The 27735-nt window shown below is 40.5% G+C and overlaps 2 protein-coding genes across 2 annotated transcripts in view; one reads left to right on the forward strand and one right to left on the reverse strand.

Moving 5' to 3' along the window:
- CACNA1D (calcium voltage-gated channel subunit alpha1 D) overlaps nt 1–16436 on the reverse strand; it is a 212815-nt gene extending 196379 nt beyond the window's left edge. Inside the window, exon 1 of the mRNA XM_050313298.1 lies at nt 16298–16436. Coding sequence (XP_050169255.1) covers nt 16298–16436 — 139 coding nt within the window. The remainder of the gene's footprint in view (nt 1–16297) is intronic.
- Nucleotides 9819–27735, forward strand: part of DCP1A (decapping mRNA 1A) — a 30618-nt gene continuing 12701 nt past the window's right edge. Inside the window, exons 1-5 of the mRNA XM_050313303.1 lie at nt 9819–9994; nt 11372–11412; nt 13218–13345; nt 20868–20934; nt 25337–25475. Of these exons, the coding sequence (XP_050169260.1) occupies nt 9860–9994; nt 11372–11412; nt 13218–13345; nt 20868–20934; nt 25337–25475 (510 nt within the window). The 5' untranslated portion in view covers nt 9819–9859. The remainder of the gene's footprint in view (nt 9995–11371; nt 11413–13217; nt 13346–20867; nt 20935–25336; nt 25476–27735) is intronic.

Here is a 27735-nt window from a genome sequence, read left to right on the forward strand (position 1 = left end):
GCAATTCGGAATGGTATAGCAGTCAACCTAAAGATTTCACATCATGTGAACTAAACACAAAACAAGATAAAATAAAGAATCTGTGCTTTATGAAGGGAGTGAACTGGCTTCAGAAATAAGTTTCCAGCTGGGACCAGATTGCAAATGCCTTTATTCACTCTGCAGGAGCAGTTATTCACGCGAACAGTCCCTGCAAAGCCAGGCAAACAAACTCACAGGAGCATGTAGTCACGACTGTGAACATGAAGCTTGCCATCTGACCTCCAAAAGCAACAGAATTTTGTGATGTTTTTACTGAAAATACCCCAGGGATGTTGGGGTTGGTTTTATTTTCCTTAGATATGATTTTGCTGCCATTTTATGTAATATGTCTTAGGAGGAAATTAACTGATCTCGTTTTAATTTATGGAGAGCTTTCCATTCTTACACATTGGGTCAAATTTACAGGCTGGAGTCTCAGCAGCACATTTGCAGCAAACAGGATGCTAGGATTTATCAGGCTTGCACTCATTTTGGCTTTTGGAATGTCCAGCCATAAAACAGACTTCCCACGGCCACCTGGGGCTGAGGCTCTGCTGCTGGGCACCCACCCACCTGCACATCACACGAGTGAGAGCACAAAGGCAACCAAAAGACTCCTCATGCTGAGTAGGAATCAGGGATCCCTGGAGGAGTGTCCAAACAGCTCTGCATCCTCAGTTTAATGACCCATGAGAAAAGGGATGTGTTTAGAATAGAGCTGTTCCGATTACAAGAGTTTTACATAAGCGCTGAAAGAGAAATCTAAGAAGTACAATTAGTGCCCTAAGGGGAAAATTTCAAAAGCACATATAAAAATCTAAGTGCCAAGCTGCAATAAGCAGTTGGAGCTAATATCCAACACCAAAATCCAAGCCTAAGACAAGAGGTGATCTGGCACCCAAAGACCAGCAGTCAGGCTAAATACCAAAGGTCAAGAGGCTGAGCCAGAAACAAAGATACAAGCCAAAGGTTAGGACTTAAATAGGTCCTGGATGCAAACCAAAGGTCACAAAATGAGCATTTTCAAATAGCCACACACCTCATCTACTGACTAGTCAGAGAACAAATTTAGATGCTCCCTTAAATAGCACTGATGTTACCAGTGTGAGCATTCCCTGGGTGACCACAGTCACCATGGCTGTGGACTTGCTGAAAGGGTCAGCTCAACCATCAGTCCTTATCAGCCCACCACTGAGGTCAGTCTGGGCCATCCAGATCCAGACTAAAGCTGGGAGCAGCTCCCCTGGATTACACACATGAGTGAAGCCCATAACAGCCACACATTGGAAAAACAAGGTTTGGAGATTTACAAAATTCCTGCCTTTCATAAGCTTGGAGGAAGTGCAAAAAAAAGGCAGTTCTAGATGAAATATGAGGGAAACTGGGCCCGAAAGAGACTGTAGTAGCCTCAAAAATCCATGAACCAACAGATGATCTTGCTACAGATCTACATTTCAGCTGCTTTTTTCCTCTCTTACCCTTTTGCTGATTATATAAGAAGTCTACACACAGGCCCTGCTGCTACAGACATATAAGCAAGGCATTCTCCTTTGACAATCTCACAAGGTAAACATTTTCTAGAATTAGCTTATTTTTAATGAGAAATCGGTAACAATAGTATCAAAAATAACATTTTTATGTATAAATTAAAATAATAAATTCATCTTAATGTCCTATTATACATCTCATTAGCACATCCTCTGGAGAACACTTGATGGCTTTGGGAGCATTTCCAGAACCAGCGCAATGTTGCTTAAAATGACAATTAAGATAAATCTTAAATAATAATCTCGGTGAACAGTTTGCAAATAGCCCATTACCAGAATAGGTTTAGGAAACATTAATAATTAAATTCTGACTAGAGATGCAAATGAAACATCAACTTAAAGAGATAGAATATGGACATTTTCTTTATCTTCCTCTCTGATTTTTTGTCAAAGTTAGAAAGAACTAATGGGGATTGAAATAAGTTTGTCTTTGTTCTGCTGACATGATGACGATAAAATACATTTGTACAACTAACTTCATTATCATACATTTATTTTTTTTTATTTCTCAAAATGTTTGACAAAATGCCCTTATTCTGGCAGTCACGTTTTCCTCATAAAGTCAGGATTTCAGTTACCAGCTTTCACTTGCAGTGGATTTCACTTAGTGAGTCTCTCGCTGATTAAACCCAAACAAATAGTTATCACCCCTCAAAGCCCTCAGTTGGCTTGGGGCCACTAAGACACAGAGAGCACTTTGCAGAAATGCAACCACTACACAGGCACTGTGAATAGCTTAGAGCCTATAAAAGGAATATCTGAGGTTGAATAAATGTAAAAATCCTGATATTACACAATATTGGGGGGATTTCCTAAAGGAATAAGAAAACCAGGTTATTGCCCTTTTAACTTCAGCATTCCCCACAGTAAGCCAACAGCGTTGCCTGGCTCTTGTGTCACAGAAGCTCATGAATCACATGGTGGCCCTGAAGTGCTAAATCTTAGAAGTTTAAACAGCCTACTTGGCCAGCTCCCCACAACAACTAGAATTTAAGAGTGAGCCCAAAAATAAAATCCAAAACAACCAAACTCACAGGGGGAAAAAAACCCTCAAAACCATAAACACAACAAACAAAATAAAACCAGAAACCAAAACAAAACCCAACAGGATATAACTGGAGAATCTTACAAAAATATATGCCCATGTTATAAATGTTATAGATGTTATAAACAGTCCCCTTACCACACAAATATATTACAAAAACATGTCTGTCTGTCTCCTGAGACCTTCCTTCAGGCTCAGCTCCCCTTCTCCTCTCCTGTGGACACTCTTGCTATCGAGAGCTAAAGCAAAGAGCAGGAGGAACAGCCTTTCCCTCAGCTGGTCCTTCAGTCCCTTCCCATGCACTGCAGGTGCACTGACAGCTCTCCCTCTGTGCCCAATTTACCTCCAAGACATAACCACCCCCTAGTTATCCACAGAACAACTCCATCAGGAAAACAGAGCCGATCAGAATTTTTCCCAGTCCAACCAAGGATGTCAGCTTCCTAAAAATGCCCCGTCTCTGTCTGACCAATGCCAGGTGCACCCAGGGACAGGGGAAAGGCAGGCATGGCAAGCGTCACCCACCCATCATGGATTTCTGGGCCAGCTGTCATCAGCCCCAGATTGTCCTCAGAGGCAGAGGAGGAGCTGGGCACTCAGGCAGGCACTGTGTCACCCCAGGGCTGCAGAGCCTGGCTGAACCTGCCAGCTCTGGGAGGCATCACACCAGAAGGAAAAAGCAAGAGGAGATGTGGTCCTTCAGCTGTTTGTGCATATGTGCTTTGTTTACACTGCAGCTCTCAAAGTCTGTTAGATTTAATTGTTTTGAAACTCACTTTGCTTATACAGACTTTAAAAGAGGTAGTAATTCTGAAAATGGGAAGTAGTTGTACTGACTATGACAGTCTTGAAAGAACCTATTGGAGCCTGTCATGAAAACTGGTACTCAAGAGGTGTTTAAATAATTATTTGAGATTATTACAATCCATTGTAGAGATGCTCATCAGCTCTTCAATCCTTACCTGACACAATCTCTTACCCCTGCACAAGCTCTTTGGATTCAACAGTTCTGTGCACTAATTTCACATGCAAAAGTAATTTTATTGTGACATGCCTCTGGGGGAAAATTTCTGTGTGAATGTAGTGGATGGTTTCAACACACAACATGTTAGTTCTTTTTCCTTTGAAAACTTGCCTAAGCAAGCAACCTAATTTGTAGATCAATCTCTAAAGTTACATTTGTTTTCAAAATGAAATCTGTACACGGAATTCTGTGGAAAATGTTGTAGGAAATAACTGACTGCCATTTTGCTCTATGCACATAACTGCACACAGCCCATCTGAAATTAATTAAATAAACTGCTACCACTTTTGTTCTTAAGTAACACTTTGCTACCAGATCATTTATTTTCTTACACCAGAGTCAAGGGACATGAGGTCCCAAAATGAAAACCTGCAACTGCACTTCCATCACAGCCCTCAAGGCCTGCCTGAGCTACAGTGATGTCTCACCCTAAGCTCTGTCCTACTCTGGTTGCAAATTTCCACACCGTAGTGTGTTAATGCCTTCCCCTTGAAACGCCCTTCCCGTGCCACTCCTCCCACATCTTATCCACAGGGCTCCCCTGGGGATCTCTGGCAGACAACTTTATGGCTCCCTTCTCAGTGACTACAGCAAAGGAATTCTCTATCAGCCAGAACTTAATTGGTGAAAAGAAGCCAAATAAGAGCTTAGGATCTCATCCAGTTTATTTCCTTAGTCATGATGTAATTGAGCTTCCCTTTTCACCGAGTATGGTGACACCTTCCCTCTCCTCTTCGCCCGCCTTCCTCACCCCTTGGAGAGAGGCCATCCCATCCCAGAGGGGCTGAGTCTGCCTCCGAGTTTGATTTCAAAGCAGAAACACATTATGGACTCCTGACTGCAATGGATAATGGCAGAATTTAGCACACAACACACATTCAATCAACATGGTTATGTCACTGAATACTCTTGGACGTGATACAACCTGAGGAAAGCTGACAAAGCAAAGAGCAGGAGATCCCTGTGCAGGAAGGAACCGCTGCCATGCTCGAGGTCTGCGGCTACACCTGAGTATGTTCCCACTTGCAGCCCAGCCCCAGGAGCAGAAAAGCACCCAGAGAAGGTGTTGGGTGGCACTGAGGGGCCCAAGGACACCCACTAGGCCAGAGCACAGCAACCCTGCTGAGCTGCTCCTGTGCCATCACAACACAACAATGCTGCCCTCACCTTCAAATGAGACCTCGTGATACCTCAGCAACACACCAGCCCTTCCCTGGAGGAGTGAAACATCATCAGAATACCTACTGCTTATACTGAGCTTCAAAAAAGTATTTCAGTGGAATTTATAATGATGAGTGAATATACTGTACTCATTTTATGTCTGGGAAAATGAAGGCACAGAGAGCTGAAGTGGTTTACTAACCTATGAAATGAATGCAGGTTTACTAATTCCCATTCCTCTGACATTGGAAAACCCAAGAAGCATCAAAAGCAGCTCAAATCACCTGGCTGTTTTACATTCTATTTGTTCTCAGTCATGTCTGAAAAGCTCCAGAAGCTATTTACTCTCAGAATTGTGGTGCATTTTCTTTATTAGGGTTGTGCCACATCAAGAAAAGCGTATTGAAAAATACACATTTGGTCATAAAAAATTTATCTCACCTATTTCAAAGATGATTGCCCTGATATGTGCATATTTTGCAAGAGGGTCAGTTAAAAATATGGAAAAGGAATTCTGACTAGCTATTTTACAGCAAGACTTCAGAGATAAAGAGCACAGAAACCTACATTTTAAAATTTATGTGACAGTCTCAGTTTTTAAAGGGCATCAAAAGTGGCTCAGGAACAAAAGGATGCTTACATGAAGACAAAAATATAAGCACACAATAACTCCATAAAGCTGACACAATATATTTAAGGTAGATAACTCAGTAATTAAAAACTGCCTGAGTTAAAAACTAAAGTAGTTCTACCAAAGTAGTTTTCTCAAGGCTCGAGGTTTCTGCTGTGATACACAATTATCCCTGATGTATTTCTCACTGTACAGAGCAGGACCTCGCTAATCTAATTGTCTTTTTTTTTTTTCTTTTGACTGTGCAGTCAGGAATCTGTACAAGAAGGCTTAGGGGAACAGGCTACTCTGCTTGTGATAGTAATTGAATATTTTTTCCCTAATGTTATTATACCAATAAAACAGAAACTACATACAAAATGAAATTAGCAATTGAAAATCACTGATGGTGCACCTTTGCTACTGCAATATTTTGTCCTATGGATATTTGCTATATAGTTCATTTTCAGCAATGAAATTATCACTGTCTAATATATTCAGCAGCAGGCCTTGAGGCAATTGCTGGATAAAATATCACAGAAGTGGCTAAAGATGTATGTTCAGAGCCAAATGTATTACATGAAGTAAATCAAGCAATAAAAGTCAGGCTGCACATCTACATCTAATGTACCTACAGAGCCTGCCATCACTGAAAGGCTTGTATTCAAAAATAAGTTATATTTAATTTTTTCTATAAATTTAGTCAGGAAAAACACATTATGGGATATTTATGCAAAACGCAGAGTCTTGGGAATAACATTTCCTCTCTAGTTCTGATTGATGTCAATGATAAACTTCTCTCTTTATGCCGTCAGTGACAGATTAGCACTAAGGGTGAACGTGATACAATTTCGGAGCTGAACCTCTGTGCTCTAGTTACAAGAAAGTTCATTTTACCTGTCTAATTTCACTACCTACCTTCATCAGAGAAGAGCTGTCATATTTTGAAGCAAATTCCAGCAATTTACATGTTTCAGGCTGGCAGGCAATGTCTTCCTAGAAAAACTTACCACCCTTCCACAACCTCCTGCGAAACGGCAAACCAGGTTAGAAAGATAGAGGAGATTGGATTACCTGTCTGCACCAGATCATTGTTTCTAGGAGATAATCCATAAATGATTAATCCTTCTAATGTTATTGAGCAATGTAAGGAGGGCTGCCTGTGACCTATTTCACCCTCTTACACTGTTGCTGTGGGAACAACTTTATTGTATAAATCGAATTGAGTATTTTCATTCTCTTGTTTTTATTGAATTGTAACTGTAATGTAATGATTCCTCTTTGGTTCTTTCAATGTTTTTTTTTTTAGCATCTCTTAGAAGGACCATAACTGTTGGTAATACTCATGTCCAAAATGGCAGTGAACACATAGATGGCTAAATGCTTTTTTATGTCATTTCCCTTGTATTTCATTAAAATATGTTACTTCAGAAAATGCTGTTGTTTTTAATGCATCCTGGTTCATATTTTCTGGAACACTTTTTCAGTTTGATAAGGAGGAAAAAAAGAAAAAAAAAAAAGAAAGAAAAAAGAAAGTCATATATTTGTTTCACAGAATCATTACTGCAGCTATTTCATGACAAAATGAGACCAAAGAAACTTCTGGTTAAATTCAAATTTCAGTATTGCAACACCTACCAGATACTATGCAAAGGAGTTACACACTTTATGTAGAGCATGGAAAGAGGAAAAAATCCCATATCCACAGCCAGGTAGGTCAGTGTGATAGCCCTCCAAAACCACGAGTCCCTTTACACACCATCCTATCCCATGGATTTTATTTGTTAGATTAACACTGCTCTGGATCCCTCTGGGCTGTCCTCACAGCTATATATACACCACTGTAATGTGTCACAATTCAGAAAACTTTTCTGCAGAGCTGGAAAATGATTTTTCACAGCTAGAAATAAGTATTTGTAGCATGAATATTCAACGAGGTACCTGTGGCTGCAGCATTAGTGCAGAAAGAGCACATGGCAAGCTGGAACTCCCATGAAAGGCTTCTCTGATCCACTCAGCACTCCTAAGGATCAAAACAACTGCAGGGAAGGGAACTTTTCCTTATGTCATAAATATGGTATAAACTGCTCTTGAGTAGCATGCAAGACCCTTTCTGTGCTAATCCTCAAGAGGTGAGATTTTTACAAATCCCATTTACAGAGGTGGGTCATAATCTCTAACTGCAGCAGCTCTCAGTTGTCCTTTATCAGCCTGGAAAAACACCACAGGAAAAACTATTTGTACAGTGAGGTACAGCAAGGACACTGAATTTCAGGAACTACCAGCCTCAGCAATGGCAAAGATCAAATGTGCTTTCACAGCAGACCAAAGAATATAACTGAAGTAAACGCTGTAACAATAATAAGCAAATAAAAATGCTCAAGTAATGCCTCCTCTAAAAGTAAAGGATTTTTCAAACAAAATGGCAGCCCTTACAAAATTCTAGCATCCCCTTCCCCTTGGTTTGTTTTTTTTTTAACCACTCAGAGAACTAAAATGCAAAGTAAAAGTTCATTGTTAGTGACTGAGAAAGGGCAAATTGTCCTGGTGATAACTATCTAAGACTAAGCGCAAATAAAAAGTCTGTAGAATTACAGGCATTATGACTGAAATTTAAGGTAGAGATAACAATCCAATTACTAATCAATAGCCCAGGAATTACCTCCACTTACAACTCAAAGAAAAACATCTGCAAGCAAAGCAACAGAAGTGTGTCATTTGCAAAGCAGCTCACAAACCCAGGGATTTCTGACAATTGCTTCAAGTGGAAAACTGCAAAGACTGAATATGAGTTCATGAGTCACTCAGATTTTCAGGACTCGATGGACCCTAATTCAGCCTGAAGTAATAACAGAGAATGGACTGACTGGGAGTTCTTCTCCCTCATCCCCACAGCAGCAATGTATTCTTTGCTGAGGATACTCAGCTAACAAGGGAAAAACAACGGGACTGCAAGCTGGAGAAGACTTTTCTGTAGGAAGTTTAAAGGAGTGACTGAAGCCCAAACAAGCTTTGGGAATATGTAAATAATCTCCTGTGTAAAAACGGGAGCCAGAAAAAGAGTTTGTTTAGCAGAACTGTCAACAGCCAGAGTAAACATCAACAGAGTCCCAGCCATGCTGTCACAAGCAACTGAAAGCATAAAATAAGATCTTTATTACTTCACCTACCTTAATATTAACATATATTAAGTAGATAACAGTACTTAGGGTAAGAAATCATCATATGCTGTCCTATAAAACCTCAGCAGAAACTGAAAATGTCTTCAGCATAACTGAAATATAGAACACAATGTTCTCTTCACTTGTTGAAACACAAATGGAATCTGTCCCACTCACAGAGAAAACATGAAAAGGGCATTATGTGCATCATCCCACCTCTGCCTGCTTCCATGCAAGAATCAGCAACAGGGAGTGACAGAGGAACATTTCCCCAGCAGTTACTCCTGCACAGCTCCAAGGAGGGCCAGGGAAATTTGCAACATAAAATAATTACAGAACAAGCCTGAGTAGCTATAACTAATCACCGTTTACACCGAGGGCAGGGCTTGGCTCTGAGTATCCAACATACCTTGGTGTGCTTCAAGGCTGAGGAAGCAGATGACAAGCTGTAGATCCCTTCTGATACAAAATATTTGATTCCAATGCAACAACAGTGGGATAGGCAGGGAGAATAAATTTAGTGAAATGCAGAACTGGAATTATCAGACAAAGAGGAAAACCATAACCAAACCCAGCCCCTCCCTTTCTTCATTGCTGCTCCTCGTATTTCACTTTTAGTTCAAGATGAAGCCAAGGACTTCTCACACCTGAGAAGATTTCACACACTTTGCCAATAAGCTTTCTAATTAGAAAGGTACCTTTGCCTTGCAATAATCTTGCAGAAAGGAGCAGCTTGGCACAGATGTTTAAGATACTATTTAAAACCAGCTCTTTAAAAAAGTTTTTGTCGTTTTCTTTCTTTTTAGTTTTTGAGCTCTTAGAATGTTGTTTCTTTATAAAATAGTTTTCAAACTTTAATAATTTCCTCACATTGTCTTTTTCTAATAAAGGCTGTTAGTCAGTAACAGGACATTTTACATCCAAGTATTTTTGGACATCATGTCACTGTTGGCCCTTGGTGGGCAAACATCACTAACAGAACCACTGAAACCCAAAATTTTATGGGTTAGATGGGGCCCTCCTGTGCTAAAACCATTAGGAGGAGATGGAAGATTTATGGAGCTCTAAGATATTCTTAATGACTTTTATTGGGTTTTTGTATCAATGATTAGGTCCAGGCTGTAGGGCAGACAACGCCGGGAAGGGCAGCGGGTCCCGAGGGCCGCAGGGGCCGGCGCTGCTCCGGGCGGGCGGAACGGCAGGCGCGGGCCGGGCGTTCCGGCGGGCCCGGCGCGCCGCGGCACCGGGGCGGTTGTCGCCGTTGCGCGGGCGGGGCTGCCCGGATCCAAGATGGAGGCGGCGGGCAGAGCGGGGCAGGAGATGAGCCTGGCGGCCCTGCGGCAGCACGACCCCTTCATCACCGGCATCGCCGACGTGACCGGGCAGGTCGCGCTCTACAGCTTCAGCCCCAAGGACAACGAGTGGGTGAGTCCGGCGGGGCCGCGCCCGGCCGTGCCCCGGCAGCGCAGCCCAGCCCAGCCCGGCCCGGCACGGGGCCCGTGCGGGGCTGCGCTCGCCCCGGGGGAACTTTGGGGGTTCGGGCGCGTTCCCCACGCGGAGGTGACAAACTCGAAGGGTGTTTGTGCTGGGGGAGAGGAGAGGAGGGGAGAGCGGAAAGGAGAGAGAGGGGAGGGGAGAGGAAAAAGCAGCGGGGAGAGAGAGGAAGAGGGAGGAAGAGAACACAAGGGAGAGGAAGGAGGAGGAGAGAAGAGGGAGAGGAAGAGGAGAGGAAAAAGAAAGAGGGAGGTAGAGGAGGGGAAGAAGAGGCAGGGAGAGGAGAGGAAGGAGGAGAGGAGAGGAAGAAGAGGGAGAGGAGGAGAGGAAGAAGGGGGAGAGGAGGAGAGGAAGAAGGGGGAGAGGAGGAGAGGAAGAAGGGGGAGAGGAGGAGAGGAAGAAGGGAGAGGAGGAGAGGAAGAAGGGGAGAGGAGGAGAGGAAGAAGGGGAGAGGAGGAGAGAAGAAGGGGAGAGGAGGAGAGGAAGAAGGGGGAGAGGAGGAGAGGAAGAAGGGGAGAGGAGGAGAGGAAGAAAGGGGAGAGGAGGAGAGGAAGAAGAGAGAGAGGAGGAGAGGAAGAGAGAGGGAGAGGCGAGGCCGTGTGTGCGCTCGGGGGTTCGCAGTGCCGGGGCAGCGCTGGGGCCGGAGGCGCTTTGGCTCCTGGTGCCCGTTGGCTTTTTCTCTTTTCTAATTGTACTTTTGTCGTTGTTGCTCGTGCCTGTTGCGCAGCGCCCTAATTCGGGAAGAGTGGGATTGAGAGTTGTTAGTGTGTGTCACTGCATTAAAACACAAGTTTTGGCCTGAGCGCTGTTTTTGTCACACAGCTACAGAAGTGGAAGTTCGGGGAGCTTCAGCCCTGCAGCTGCACGAAGTTTCTGTGCTTGTGGGTTACAAGCCCATGGTGCAGATTGCTCTGGAAACTGGAGTATGAAACAGCCGTGGCTCATAGTTCTGTCTTGGTGTTTCTGGCTGTGCTGTCATTGCTGTCATTTCAGTAGCATTGTGGAAAACAATCTGATATTTGGAGGCTGCCCTGGCAGGATCAGCATTGCAAGGTTGTGGAATACTGTAGATCACATCATGAGATTGTTGGCATGAGCAAGTTTTTGGAAGTGAGATTAATGCCCTGATCTTTGTAAGAAAAACATAGGTAGTTTCTGAAAATAGAATATGATATTTTTAGCCCTGTGATGTCAAACCTTATGGAAAGTTAAGGCTATTGTAAGTCTCTGTAATTAAAACACTGTAAAACAGAACTGCATAACTGTGTGAACAAGACATCCCTGAAATGCATTTGCTGTCTCTTGTAGGAGAAAACCGACATAGAAGGGACCTTATTTGTGTACAGAAGGTAAGGGTTGATTTGGAGTTTTGGTTGGTTTGGAGTTTTTTTAGGGGGGTATATAGTGGTGGTGATGTTTGTTTTCCTTTCTTAAGAAAACAAACTTCAGATATTTCCACTAGAGCTTTCATACTCACAGTTACTTATTTGTCCAGCTGTTAACAGCTGTGTATGTTTTCAAAAAGAATAAACTCTACACATGGATAAATAACTCTGTCAAAAGCCCCTAAAAGTACTGCTGAGAAATCGTAAAACTTGATGAACCCACATAAAAACCCAGTTTATCGAGTTTATTTTGCTAATCCAATATAATTTGTTAAGAGTTTGTTAAATGCCCAGTTGTCCTTTGTCTCCTAAAATCCATGAAGTTGATTATGAAAACAGTAGACATGACAAATTAAATAATCTGTTCTATCTTAGTTCTGGAAAATGGCAACAATTTTTCTAAATGGATGAAGCTGCCCAAAAGCTGGAGCTGTGCTGGTGTCTTGGTTTTAGGGGCTATTTGATTTCCTTATGAAAACCATGAAAGAAATTTCCAGCTCTATGGGATGGGGGAAAGGGGTGAGAGCACATAAAACCAATCATGAATTTAAGTTTTAAATGACAGGCAAATAAAAAATCTAAATGAAATAACACTTTGTTGAATATAAGAAGCAGAAATAACACAGGCTGAAGCCACCCTGAAACAGACTGTCATAGCTCAGTCATTGCAATATCTTATCCTAGCACTGTGAAAGGATTTGAGTAGCCAGTTCTGTTACTTCAGCTCCCAGCTTGGAAATACTTAGTGTAGGAAAGTGAACCAAATTTTAAAAACAAACAAACACAACCAAACAAAAACCCAACAAACAAACAAAAAAGGAAAGCAAAGGGTTTCTGTGTAACTAGCTGATAATTTCAAACAGTTTCTGTCAGGTGCATTAAAAGACTGACCTGTGATGGCAAGGATTGTTTACCCTCTCCTTGGAGGCTCTTGACTGGTTTTTGTTGTCTATGATTAGGTAAAGGTGGCCAGATCGTTAGAGAAATCTTAATATTTACTAGCTAATTGTGTCTGGTTTTTACCCTGCCTTCATCATGCTGTGTTGTTGATTATGTGACTGCTTACAGGCACAGCTGAGTGCTGACAGGAGAAAACACATCTAAAACTATCTTGAATTTCCTGTGCTTGCTGGGTGTTTTTGAACCTGGTGTCCAGCAAATATCTAGATAATAAAAATAGTTTCACTAAGCAGTATAATTCTGAATAATTTAATATGTACTTTGAGGACACATTGGGTAACTCCTTAGTTTCAGAGTTTCACTTTAGGAAGAAATTGCTGCTTATGGTTCCCCCAGAAGTGCATTTCATGCTATTTAAGAGAGCAGCCCTTTTGTATTGTCATGTCTATTTACAGTAAGGGAAATGGTGCTGTGTAAGTGGTTTGGGGTTTTCTCCTTTAATAAAAGAATTCTAAAATGCCTCAAAACTACCTCTTGTCAAGTATTGAATACACTTGAATTTTAATGCTGGACCTGCCCTAGTTTTTTTGAATAGGGTTTTTTTAGAGGCATATCTTTGATTCAGCAGTTTAACAGTGTAGAACTGTAATGCTAATCCTAATCCTGCTTTGAGGAAAGGGTAGTTTGAAATTGAAATTAGGTGGCAGCCAAGAAATGGCATAGAAGAAAAACTGTGAGAGTTTCAGGACTGCTAATGCTCCACCTAATAAAGCAATGGAGATTTGAAGATTAATTCATAACTCAGTTTCCAAAAATTATTTATGTCAATGAAGGTATAATGCTTGGTTTTGTTTTAATTGAAACCACAGGTCAGCTTCTCCTTACCATGGTTTTACGATAGTGAATCGACTGAACATGCACAACCTGGTCGAACCAGTAAATAAAGATTTGGAGTTTCAGCTCCATGAACCTTTTCTTCTCTACAGAAATGCCAGCTGTGAGTATAACTTTCTCTAAACCATATTAACTTGAGGTTCTGTTTTATAACCTAGATCACTTCTGATTACTGTGATGTCTTTTTCAAGTACAATGCAGTGGGGCAGGTTCCAGTGAAATGTCTGATGTTTTCTGTCTGCAGGGCTACATTTACTTAAATAGCTGTGCTATTATATTATGATCATCACCTGCTTTCAATAAAAAGAGAATATCCTATCAAAATGCAATATTGCTATATTCTTTTAAATTAATGATGTGATTATTGTAATCTAAACATATACAGTGCTATAGGATTAATAAAAACTAAGAAAGAATAATGAAGATTGATAGATTTTGAAAGCATTTAACAGCAAGGACAGATCTAAGAACTTCCTCTTGCAAGCAAAAAAATAAATATTAATCATTAGCTTCTAGAAGTGGAGAAAATTGATCAGCACTAGGTTGAAGGTTTCTTTCTCCACAGTAGGCTTTGGACTCAGCAGATAGTTGTCTATTCTAAATTTCCTGCAGTTTAAACTCTAGCAAGTTTAGGTACAGATGAGTGGTGAAACAGTACTTGGGATCTTCTTGCTGCATTTTGAATTCTGGCAGTGTTTGTGTCATGAGTTGAGCCCCAGAGTCCCAGTGTGCTGTGTTCCAGTTGGGTACACGCTGAAAGTCCTGGTGCTCCAAAGAGCTCAAAGTGTAAATTACACAGCCCTTACAAAGAGGAGGAGGGAGTATGTGGGTAAATGAACTTCACATGAGGTTAATTAGATAAATAGAAGTCACCCCACAGAGCAGAGGGTTCTCATGATGCAAAGGTGTCATTTCAGAATTGCAGCTGTGAAATTGGTGACATGGGAAACAAGGAGTTGATTCATTTGTTTGTTGAAGCTGCTGATGGTATAAGGAGCTGCTGTGGAATTACCAGTTTTTGTGTCCTCTGCTTGTGTTCACTTTGTTCAAACACAAGCTTAAAAGCATTGAAAATGGCATCTAAGCTTTTTATCCCTTATGATTTCAACACCACTATCTCCCTTACAATTTGTATTTAGTTGTTGTGTTTTGAGTTTTCTTTCTTACATAAGGCTTTCCAAATTTTCTGGCCACTGTCCCCTGAATTAGTTAGAAAGAAACAACTTATATGACTGAAATATATTAAAGCTGTTTGCCTCTATCAGCATGGTATTTGTGTAACTTTAAAAAACAAGACCAAACTAAAACCCCTTCAGGCTCGGTTTGGATTTGCAGACAAATTCCAACATGTATATGTTTTATTTGTATGGGCAGATCAGGGGATTCTTATCCAAGTTCTTTTCATGTGGAAGGATGTCCATTTCTGCTCAGTTGCCTGCTGGCATGAAAAACCTTTGCATTTTTGGGACTAATTCAAATCAGAGCTTTAAGCCAGTGGTTAATGTAGTGTGTATCTCTGAGGGCTTAATGTGCTGTCTCTAAGTGAAGTTCTGCTGAGATCCCTTAATGACTGAAAGAGGATGGACTGCTGGCTTGTGTGAGGAAAAGCTGCCTCTTACACAGTGTTGGCAACAGCCCTATTTCTTGTGGAATGGGGTTTTTTGTATCCTTGAAGAAATCTACTGCGATCATTAGAAACTGTTAAGGGCAGGTTGTCCTGTTAAGAGTGCTGAGTGATTGAACTGCTGATTCTGTTTCCTTAGCTTACAGATGGGGGATGGTTCAAACTACCTGGTTAAAACCTAAAACCATGTTTATTAATACTGCTGTTGGGCAGAGAAACATGTTTTCTTCCTTTACAGTTCAGTTGTAACAGGATCAGTGACAGAGATTTCCACTTCACCAGGGCATGGTGCAAATAGTAGCTGATCAAAGCAAAATTATGTCACCGTGTATTTGGGGAAGGTTCCGTGTCAACAACATTTGTAACTGAGTATGATACTACTGTTTTATAAACTCCACGTTTTCACTTTGTTCTGGGGTTCTGTCTTGACTTAAGAAGATAATAATGGCTAAGTGTGTTACATGCACCAGATCAGACCTCTGGCATTTGTCTGAAACGGCCCGAGAGCTGTTCTGAGATACCGAGTAAGGAGCTCCAGCCCCTGCAGAGCTGCTCACGGTTATGTGAGGAACTCTGCAAGCAGCAAACAAACACTGCTTTTGCTTGGCTATAAAAATGATTCTGCCTGTCATGCTAGATCATATTTTTGGTGGGGTTTTACCATTCTTTTGTAGTTTGATTTCTTCAAATACTCGCTATTACTATACAGTGACATGGTTATAGTTTGCTGCATGTAAGAACTTCGTTTTGTTAAGCTGTAGACAGAACACTGGACCCTAAAGGTTTGCTAAAATGCTGCCCCAAAGCTCACACCATTTACTTGTGAGGCATCAGACCCTAAAGCAAAAATGATAGAGGGTGTGACTAAGAAGCTGTGAGACAATGTACCACTTACAGAGGTAAACAGAAAGAAAGTATTCTACTTTTCATTGTTATAAAGAATTAATGAAAACAATTATCTCCAAACATGAACAAAGCAAGAAATTAACAAATTGAAAAGAGATTGTTTGACTTACTGTAACATATTTTAAATTTGAAATTCCTCTTAAAAGGTAACAACTTTTAGATTATACTTAATATGCCATTTATTATTTCTTAGTCTGCCGGGTATATTTGATCCTTTTTGAACTTCCCCACTGGACACCTGCACATTCTTTAGAGTATTCAGTGTATTTGTTCATGAAGCACTGAATCCCACTGACCTATTTTTTTTAAAATGAACCTAAGCTTGTTTTCTCTTGTTTGTGTTCTGTGAAAAGTGTGTTAAACTCTGTTTCAAAAAATGCATACAGTTCTGCCAGGAGTAACAGTCCAATCTGAAAGTTCAGTACTTCCATTCCATCTATAATGTGACAGTTTGGAGCTGACAGTTGATAGTTTGCTGAATTATAGAAGAAAATCAGTCAAAGTTTTAAGCAATGGCCAACTTACCTGTTAAAGTCTGCAGGAACGATTCTTCTGAGCCTTTCTGGTTTATAACTTTCCCTCTGTATCGGTGGTGCTGGTCTTGATTAAAAGGGTTTCTAATCCAAGTCAGTTCACTGGGGAGGTCAGGCAGGTTGATTTCCATGGTGCTGAAAAGACAGATGCTCAGCATAAAACTTGGGTATTAAAATAAATGGTCCTTGTTTGGTGTGGGGGTTTTGTTTATGGTGGGGAGTTTTTTCTTGCTTCTTATTCCTGTCCGAGGTAAGAATTAGTAATACAAAAATGGTGTATTTTGGAGAGGTTTATATGTTAAAGTGGAAAACTCATTTACAAAGTGCTGTCTTCTGGGCTTGTATTATTGATGAAAACAACTTGTGTTCAGAACAGCAAAAGCAAAACGAGTTGTATTAAAAGTCTTTGAAAGAGCTCCTGACTGGTTTCAGAAGTGGGAAGGAAAGTCTCTCCTTATCCCCCGTGTTCCCAGCTGGCAGCACATTAAGTGTAACACGGCTGAGATTGCCGACGCTGGCGGGCTCTCCAGCAGGCACATTAACCCAGTGCTTTAGGCTGAGATAAGAAAGGAGCCTGTTCTTTATATCTCTCGAGCAGAAGCAGCAATGCAAGCTGGAGGAGGGGAGGAACGATAGAAAACTGTTAAGAACTTCTAAAAATACATTGTTTGACCTGAAAGATGGCACTCAAACTGCAAGGGGCTTTCTGCCATGGTTCAGTGTTGCAGAGCAGCGATTCTTTCTCATTCCATACAATCCTGTCAGATGGCAGTTGGCTGAAGTGTTCCTGATCTCAGGTGCTGTTTGCCACCTGAGGAATTGCTCCAGTGCTACTGCTTGTGGCATTGTGCTGTGAGCTGTGTTTGTGAAATGACCTAAGACACTCAAAACAGTAAGAAAGGGAGGAATTTTTTTAATTCATTCTAATGATTTATGAATCTCTGTCGCAGGGTAATACACTGAGGAAATAAATACGAGGAATGTCAGCGAAGATGCTAGGGCTGACTGAGGAGAGGTGGTACTTCAGCTAATTAGAAGAAATACAAGCTTTAAGAGAGATGGCTTTATGTGATTTTGCCTTAAACTGTATTTGAAGTGTAAAGTGATGCATATATGGGCATTTCATTATGAGAGTGAGATGGGGTTTCAGAATAGGAGTCCTTAGAGGAGTCTGAAAGGTTTATTGTCCTCCACTTCCAGTTGTTCTGCCTTATTGTATGGCAACACCTAAATTGGAACTGTACAAATAAAACTTTTTTCTCTCTTCCATCATCTCTTCCAGCTGGTTAAGTGAACTTTTAAACAAATCATCTCTTTGAATGAGTTGAAGCTTTATCTGCACAAATGGTTAAACAAAGGGAAGCATGATAGTGTCTACAGTCTCCAAAACTGGCAGTGCTGATGAGTCCATGTGCACTTCCCCTGGCCACAGTTCCATTTGAGCAGTTTTGCCTTACTGTGTGCCCCTATCCTCTTGTGCTCAGATGGCCCGTTTGTGAAGCTGAGGCATAAACAGCATCAAGGAGCTGATCTGGACTAAAATGTACCCGTCTGGCATCAGGGAGAGGGGAGAACTGGGGTCAAACAAGTCAGTGGCAAAGCTGTGGGAATGTGAGGGTGGTGACACTGCCTCTCTGCTTACTAAAAGTGAGAACTGAAGTGAAACCACAGCTCTGGGATGCAGCTTCATTTTATGTTGCCGAAGAGTGAGGCTTCTGTCTTGCAGTGGCACTTGACTCTTCCCACTCTTAGTTCAGATCTGCTGGCAGATCTCAGAGCAGTGGCACAGTGAGCTGAGTGCCCCATGGAGCAGTGGGAGAACAATGGAGAAGAGTCCAAGGCCTTCCTTTTAGCACCATCCAGCTGTTAGGGTTGAGCAAGAAGACTTCCACAATGCTTCTGTCTCTCAATATCTCTTTGGTTTTCCATTGCAATTTCAATCAAGTTTTAATAAGGGATCCAGTCAAGTTTGGAGAGGAGTTGTGTTATGTGTTTAGATAAATATTTGTGGGTCATTGTTTCTAATAAAAATGACATATGTCAGAGAAGAACAAAGATAAAGATAACAGATGATTTGTTTTAAGTTTTATGAAACCTGATTTGTGTGTGGTATGGGTTACTCATTACTTCAGGTGTGTCAAAGTGTAACGTGAATCCTACTGAAAGATATTGCTGGTGATGATTACAAACTGCTGTTACTTGATTTTTAAAGATGCTGCCCAGCATTCACTGTACAAAAGCTGGATGTAAAGTGCTTAACTAGATGGAAAAAATGAATCACTTAATTCAGTGGCTTCTGTTGGGTGAAACTCTGGAAAGAACTTCAAGGAGAAAGGTGCCATTAGACATGTGAATGTTCAGCTAATGTTTATGCTGGGTGTAGCAAAAAAATCACATATTTAAAAAGAACTGGTAAGAACTAACTGTGATATAAAGCTGTTCACAGCTAGAACTGCATGTAAGAAATACATCAAATATAGCAATGCAGTTGGGACACACACACACACTCCAGGGGCAAGGGAGCTGAACTGATAGTACCCAAGTTCTCTTTTGGAAAGAGGAAGGTAAACATTCCACCCTGGTGGACGTACATTAATGCCCGAGTTTACTTGTTCATTATCTGCTTCACATCTTTGTAATATTGTGAATGTTCTGCAGTGCCTCCCTACAATTGCTTCCCAGTAGTACCAAGTGGAAAAAAGCTTGATAGTCTGTACCATACTGAGATTTGGATCTACTTGTGGGTTTGTGTAGGCCTGTTTCTGGCAGAATTGAGTGTGACTGTATCGTTTGTCCCATTAAGATATCGTTATAGGTTCCTTATCTGCCTTTCTTCACAAAGTATGCTTTTGAAGCAGCTTTCTCCTCTTGGCAGTTGGTCTGATAATGAAGCCAGGGAAGGGAAGGAGCTTTTCTTCAGTGCTAAAATATGTTATGTGACTAAAGAAGTAGCTCAAACTGGAAATTTTCATAGGTTTCTGTGCAGCAGACAATCCAGTTGTATTAAACTGGAAATTTTAATAAAAGCATTTCATAAGCCCTGACTTGGATGGCTTATAAACATAAGCACGTATGAAATGCTTTTGTATTGGCTTATGTCTTTTGTGCATTCATTTCTTTATGACTTGAAAAGCTTTGTTGCCTTAAGCTGGAACCTCTAAAGAAACAAACACCCAAATGAATACAGTTGTTATTGAGTAAAAGAAAAAGAAGAAAAGAGTTTCAGTTTGTCTTATGATACTGTTCTAGAAATGAGGTGTGTACATGACTTTTTGAGGATGTAAGGCTGGGATAACTGGAACATCTAGAGAAAAAGTTTGGCAAATAATTGCCCTCTTTGCCATGGCTTGACATAATTTTGAGTGGGCTGGTTTGAGGCTTTTGAGTGTTTTGAGGAGGAAAAAAAGTGAGTAAAGAAAGAAAAGGATTTGATTTTGAAGTAAAAATCTACATCTGGCTGGAAAAAGTTGTGTAATTTTTTTTTTAAACGTTCCTTTCCTTCACTTTAAGTCGTATTTTTATAATCAGTGATTTCAACTTCATAATAACATCAGCATGAACTGCAGTATAAACGTGAGTTTTAAAAGGCTAAAAGCGATTTTTTTCCCAAAATTAAAGTACTTTAATGGTAACACATATAAAGTGTCTAATTACCTTTAATGTACTTGCACACTGTGCATTGACAAACTTTGTAGGTGAGTTAAGACTTAAAATAATCTGTTTTGTGGGTTGGATTCAATACAATTCTGAGAAAAGTTCTGCAGCTATGTGGTGTTGGCACAACGGTGGGACAGTGAGGAGATGAGCTCGTGTGTGGGGAGAGGCCCTTGGAGATGGCATTCCTGGGGAAGGAGCAGCACATGGCACTACTGACAAAGTTTCTCCCTCTGATGGAGTATCTTTAGCTCAGCAGTCGGGCTCCAACTCTGCCAACTTTCAGTGGAATTTTAGTTCTGAAAGCCAGAACGGGGCTGAGTGTCTTGCTGAGCTGGAACCCTTTTGCCCTCATTGCTTTGCCCTTGATCCCTTCAAAGAGCAGGGGTCACTGTGAGTCTGTTTGAAAGCTGCTCCATGAATGTGACGGCGTGATTGGACCTTTGGTACTGCTTCCATCTGCATGGGGAACCTTCCAGAGAGCCCCTGACTGAACTGTCATTCTGTAATTCCAACTAATCTTTTTGTTGATTTTCAAAAAATTGACAAATTTTAAAATGAGTTTTTTAAAAATGGATATTCTTTGGCCCAGTTTAAATGGTAAAGTCAGTAATTCAAAACAGGAGGCTGCAACTGCAGATGGCATCCGCTGGTTCAGGCTTCATTTTCTTGCTGCTTTTATTTTACAAGCAGTATCAGCATTTTGTCCTTCTTGCTTTTTATCTAACTAAAGATATTTGTGTTTGCACAGGTGCTATTTCTGATTATTTTATAGTCATTGGTCACACACAATATTTGAGTGGAAACTGATGGTCATGCACATGTGACAGATCTAATTCACTTTAGTTTTTTACTTTTTTCCTATGCATTTGATTTCTTTGCCTTACACTTTTTTTCCTATTTTCTAGTGTCAATTTACAGTATTTGGTTTTACGACAAGAATGACTGCCATCGAATAGCAAAGCTCATGGCCAAGTAAGTACTGGGACCTTCTTATTCTGTAATTCTTTTATGCACTACAGGAAAAAATCAGAACCTGTTAAATTGTCTTGCTTTTTTCTCACTCTCCTAAAATGGAGAAATACAACATTCTTGCTGGTACCGTTTTTTTTGGTAATGAAAATTATATTTTTGTTTTTAAAAAAACTCCCAAGATTAAAATTTTCTGTTAAGTGATAAAAAAATCAGTTGAAGTATCAATCGCCATTCTCCAAAGGAAGCACACGTGAACACTGTTCATTATTTTAAATTGTTTTGCATAAGGATTTTAAATTGTTTTGTATAGGGATGCTGGCAAAAGATCTTCTGATACAGGAAGTATATGGAAATAAATGATGGTTGGGTGTTTTGGTTGGTTTTGTGGTGGGCTATTTCTTGTACAAGTTTGTGGTTTGTTTGGGTTTTTTTAAGACTTAGTTATTACTCCTGACTAAAGCAAAGAGATGCTAGAATAGTAAAACCAGGTAGAATCTTCTAGAATTAAAGCAAATCTTCAGTGTCCTTAGGAAGGAGCTTGAGTTGTGGGACAGGGTTGCTGCACCAGCACAAATGCAAAATGTAGATGTCCTGCACAGGGTGTCTTCTCATCCCTTGTTCTTGGCTTTGCTTCCCTTCACTATCCTGAACTTCCTTAACTACTGTGAGCCTTAATCAGCATGTCATGGCTTGCAAGTCAGGGCATATTGAAGACTTGCAAAATTGAATTCTGTGGAAATATATATTTAATTATATGGAAACCAGTCACAATGTAGACATTTTGAGCTGAATTCTAATTTCCTAGTCTGGGGTTTTTGCAGTGGGTTATTTTGGCTTTTCCACACAGAAGCAGTGTGAGACAACATAAATGCCAGACTTAGATATCCAGATCTCTTTCTAAATTCTTTTTCTTTTTTCTTATCCTGATAACCCCATACAGTTCCCATTTCCCGCTTTTGTTTGTTTCTGCCCAGTTACGTTGAAGTTTTTGCTGTTACTTGGCTTCTCCAAATATAAGGATTTGTTATAAGGGTTAATGGAAAACATTGGGTGAAATGGACTCTGGATCTTGTTACCAAAACAAACAACAAAACATCTATTGCCTCTCCTCTTTATAAACACAGAAAGGCCTGGCTTCCTTTGTTTAATGCACCTTTTAATTTACAGCCATGATCCATGTTTGAAGTGGGAGAGAGAGCTGAACCCTTCAGACTCTGCCATGTTCAGGCACAGCTGCAGTGCAGGTCTAAGCAAACCTTGAGTCCATTTGGTGTAAAATGAGTCTGGGCACTGTGGCACCAACCATGGCTGTAGATACATCAGGAATCTTTAGAAGTATCAGGTATCAGACCAGTCCAGCCATAGCATAACAGTCCATAAAGCACATTTACCCTTTTTGCTGGATTGCAATATTTACATTTTCTTCCAAGGGTATTAATTTTTTTCCACTTGTTGTTGTTGTTGTTTTGGGGTTTTTTTTGTGTGGTTTTTGTTTGGTTTGCTTTTGTTTTTGTTTGGAAATTTAAATTTACACCTTTTGTTAAGGTGGGGTTTTCTTAATCACTGATGGAAAGGGGTACTGCCTTTATAGTACCTCAGCACTTTAAAAACATAGCCATAAAAGGTTTCAAGGAGATTTGCATTCTCTTCCCTGCTGTTTGACTTGACCTTATTGTGCCAGACCGAGTTAACAAGATTGCAGACCATCCATTTGTATTTTGGTGGCTTATCTTTCAGAAGAAAAGCAAATTAGTGTTTGCTTTGTAATCGCAGACGTCGCTTCTCACACTCTCCCCCTCCCCCCTACCCTTCTGTGAGGTCGTGCCAGGTATATTTTCAAGGCTTTAACTGCAGATATTCTTCAACAAACTGTCACAGCAGCTCCTGTGTCCCTGAAGGAATGCGAGCCTCTTCCACTATCTGATATAATGGAAAGAAACAGCAGGCCTTGCTTAAAAAAGATTTAATCCTGGATTGCACACAGAGCATGCTCAGTGTACACATTCGCATTAGTTGACTGTTTTTCCCCAGGAACAGTATTCAACTTTTTGTTCTTTTTTTTTTCCCCAAAGAATTCTAGAATTTTCTAAAATGAAAACATTTTATGGGAGTCATCGAACTCCTGACTTCAGAAACAATTAACTTGTGTCTAGTTAAGTCAGGATGATTGATTGAGGGATAAGCTTTCTAGAAGAAGTAGGTCAGAAACTGGGGGGTTTCAAATATTTGTGAATCTGTTGCATTCTGACTGGTAAATCGAGTGGGGGGTATTTTTAGCTTTGTTTATAAGCTTTTTTTACCCTGTTTCAGCCCAAAGTGGCTTCTGAGATACAGGCAGCAGGCTAGAACTGGGAGAGATCTCAGAGTTCTGGGGATACAGTTTCACATTTAATCCATCACCACCATCTAAATGTAACCTGCACAAGACAGGATGGAGTTGGAGCTATGACACAATTATCTACATGAGAAAATAAACTGTTATTCTTCAACAAAAAAAGCAAATTTTAAAAAGGTAACAAACACTTCATAATGAACAAGGGAAAAATATTATGAAACGTTTTTCAGAAATATTTGTGAAGCATTTCTGTGAAATGGATGTACTCCTTGCGGATGTTTTAATATGAGACCAACTAGTACTGTTTTCATTGGAGGATGTTTCATTGAAACCTGGGCCCTCAGTTGTCCAGAATTTTTCCTTTCCCTTAAGTATTTCTTTTTTCTGATGCAATTATGCTGACACTTAAAATTTTGACCAAGTATTGCGATTTTTTTTTTTTATTTACGTTGTTCTTTCTCATCCTTAGTTTTGGAGTGAGTTTAAACAGGTCCTAGGTCAGGACTGGGTGACCACGTGGGGCGCTTGAACAAAATGTTGTCTCAGGGTGTCACCACAGAAACACTTGTGGAGTATTGAGCTGCTCCATCCCAAGGGGCACTTGCTGCAGTTCTTGGAAACTGTCAGGGTGTAGATTGGCCCCCCTATTGTGAGTTACCTTTGCAGGTGTCTGCAGCTCACAAAGAAAGCTGTACTAATAACCAGAAGCTGGTTAAATAACCAGCTTATGTCATTAAAAATTCTGAAAGCAACACTGAATTGTTAAAAGCCAAATCTAACCCTTTTGCAACTAAACTCCAGTGAAGTAAAGAGGCTTGGTTGTTAGAAAACTGGGAAGAAACTTCCAAGACTTGAACTATTTTTTTCCTCAGAAACGTCAACATAGAGGTGCATATAAATAATTTCAGTCTACAAAAATCTAGAGTTTGTCCTGAATCCTAACTGACCCAAAGAAACTGGAGGCTGGAGTGATTGACACTGCCTGTGATTGTTGTGACGGCACCTCTTGGCACCCCATCAGCCATCAGTTCTGCAGCATGCAAGTTCTCAAGTGACATGCCAGCTCCAGAGCTCTGCCCTGTTTACAGTGCTTGTTTTTTCTTAACATATTTGATTAATGCAGGCTTAAAAAAGAAGGGATTACAGGCTGGTGTGTGTTTATTTCAAGAGGATAAGCTCCAGCGCATTGCACAGCCATGTATATCTTGTGAACTGCGTATGGATTAGGAGTGTGTGCTGCCTTTACTTTTATTAATGAAATGTGCCACGGACACATCATCTTCTTGCATATCTTAATTATCTTTCAAATGGAAGTTTTGGATGCTTGAGGCAGGTAGGAGTGGAGTAGAATTGGTGAGTGAACCGTAGGCTCCAGAGGCTGGCAGGAACACGGTGTTTCCAGCCTGCAGGTAACTGGAATGATTACAGGGCAGCTCAGGAAGAAAACGGTTTGTTGTTCTTTCCACAGTGTTAGATGGGACTGTGAGGAGTTACTTGCTCTGTGTCTCCTTGCAGACCGACTCCAGACACATCTGGTGTGAGCCAGCTCTCTTCTTTCCCACTGTCTTAGTTTTGTTGTGGAATGCTCAACCTCATCCTGCTTTAGAACTGTTGGGTAATAGATTTTGTTGAATGATACAGCTTGATTTGGCTAAATATGGAAAAAATGCATGTATGGAAGTAAAGAGTAAAAACAGCATATCTTAACCTATGCTGTAACCTGTGTTCTTTGTATATCACATGCTTGGATGTCCATGTGTTTGATTGTAAAAATGTCTAAACAGGAGAGTTTTATAGAAGTGGTGTTTACTGTAGGTAAACTGTGAGGGAGAGACAGCCCAGCACTCTCTGAGTTGGAGATAAATCATACAGACCATCTGACAATTTGACTTGTATAAACTTGCAGCAAATGAAAACCTGACTAACGTTGGTCAGATGTGTGTTACATTTTTATTCAGGCAGAAGAAATGTGTTAATATCCTGGGAGTACTTTTTTCTTCGCTGCTTTTTGCAAGATGTTAACTCTAGATAAAATTTTTAAGTGCTGTTTCTCCTTTCCTGTTACAGAGTGGTTGAACAAGAAGCTCAGAGATCACAGCAGGTTTCCCAGGACAGAAAAAGTCCCAGCAGAACCAATGGCTGCAATGAAAACAGGCCCATTGACATCCTGGAAATGCTCAGTAAAGCCAAGGATGAATATGAACGAGTAAGTGAATGTCTCTTTTCTGGAAGCTAGTTTTTAGCTCATCAGCTGTGCTTTGCTTAAAGGGTGGGCTGTCTTTGCCGTGGTTCCAGCAGTCTTGTTTTCAGACTGATGTCTTGTTCCCTCCCTCAGGTACACTGTACTAGGAAGCAGTCTCTGCTTTCAGGCAAGATGGATTAAATACTGATCATGTGATCCACCTTGAAGTGTAGCTTGATAGGCCCATTTTACAGTGATTTCTCCTCCTGTGAGAAAATTTTGTCTCTGAGAATAGCAAATAAAAATTGTGCTCAACAGAATCTGTCTCTTCTTAGTCTCAAAAGATGTCTTGTGGTATTACAGACTGAGTCATTCAGTACATCTGTAGACTCCATGAAACATATTTTAATAGCTGTAGACTAAATGTGAGAATACTGTTCCCCTGTCTTTCTGTTCCCCAGTTTACTACTTCTGTCCTGTCTACAGTGTTTGTCCTTTTAATAAATTAACTCATTTTGGAAGGAACAGTCTGTTATCTTTTGCCAGTGCTAAATTCACAAGATTACATAGTGAAGCATGTTAGTTCTCTTAGGAAAGAATTACTTTATATAGTTGTGAAGACCAAATTCATACATGCAGGATGAATATAAAGGTAGTGTGTGGGAGATCCAAAAAAGGAAACAAAGATTCTGAACACGCCTCTTCCCAAGTGCAGGGATCCAGGAATGTGCAGTAGTAAAGCAATGTGTGAGTATTTCATTGCAGAGCTGTGCTGAGGTTTCTTTGTGAGATCACAAACATCATCAACACCTGAATGATTCTTCTTTCGATCTTGTATCGATTTAGACAGATTTGAAGAAATTGAAGTCATTTTGGAAAGAAGAACACACTGTTTGGTAGTGCCCTCTTAGGATGTGATGAAGCCTTTCTCCCTCTTTGTCCTTGCAGTATTGAATAATACAAATTTCCATCAGACTGCTTATAAAATGACTTGGGATATTCCAGGTTGTCTTCTAATTTTCAGATCTTTTTTCATGTGAGATTATTGAAAAGCCAGAAACAAAGTTCTAAGAATCACGGACAAGTGAAATTCTGTTAAAGAGGCAATGAGTGTGTGCAGATTTTTTTAGTGGTCGATGTCTGTGGTATCAGTAATATAACAGGGAGATATGCAGGGCATGGGTTACAGCAGAGCTACTTTAAAATTGGGGTGGTAGATTTCTCCTTGTTTTATGTGTGTGTGTTTATGTCTTGATACTTTTAGAACACTGGTGAAACTGCAGTAGTGACTTCATTTCCTTTTTGTGTGACATGGACTGCAAGCTGGATCTGTTCAACATGATCCCCTCATAGCCCTCTGTGATTGTAGTTGTGTAGCAGTTGCCAGATAAGCAGAATTGAACAGTGTTGGTCATGTTTCAGACAAGCTTCTTTGGAGAGTGTTGTGTTGACCACCTCAGCTTTAACAGCAAACCTCTGGCACGTTAACTTTGGAGCTCCTTGTAGCCAAGGTGTGTCAACCTTAACACGATAAGGAAACCAACTTGTTTGGAACATGGCTTATTGAGAAACCTTTCCTGTCTTTAATTTTTACTTTTTAAATAATTTTATGGCACTTGGTAATTACACATGAATTTGTATTTAGGAGCAGAAAGTACTTATCTGCTGGTACATTCCAGATGGATCATACAGTAATCCTTGTGTGCAGCCCACATGAGATTGGCAGAGTGTCAGCATGAGAAGGGGGCAGAGGGAGTGAAAAAGAGATTTATGAAGGTCTGAGTGATTTAATCTAGGATTCCAAATCAGCTTAATCCTTCAAGTACACACTACATCAAGCCCATATGTGAAAATGAATGAACTCTGAGATTTTTTTTCTTTAATGAAATGAATGGATGCTTTTTATAGTGTGGTTTTGTGTGTGTATTCCAGTATGAGCATGGGAACATACTGCAGCTCATCCTCTAGTGAAAAGAACACTGCCTTTCCTGAGTTTGTAACTAGAAGGCTTCTGGCATTTCAGGCACAAAGAGTTTTGACCTTCAAGTTGGGGGCTAAACGAAAGATGGGACAAATTTGCTTCTCACCTCTGTCCCTAAAACACAATATATAGTCTTGATTTTGTATTTACTGTTTCAGTTAGAATTTGAAAACGAAAGCATAAAGCTCATACTGCTTTTTAATCTGTTGCTAAAAAGTTTAACCCATATTTTACTGCTGTAAGTGATCAGAGCAATCATCATGTGTTGTCCAGTGCTGAGCTATGTCACACACATAAGGTGTT

Source organism: Myiozetetes cayanensis, unplaced genomic scaffold (assembly GCF_022539395.1).
Source record: "Myiozetetes cayanensis isolate MyiCay16 unplaced genomic scaffold, myiCay2020 scf18, whole genome shotgun sequence".
Classification (NCBI taxonomy): domain Eukaryota; kingdom Metazoa; phylum Chordata; class Aves; order Passeriformes; family Tyrannidae; genus Myiozetetes; species Myiozetetes cayanensis.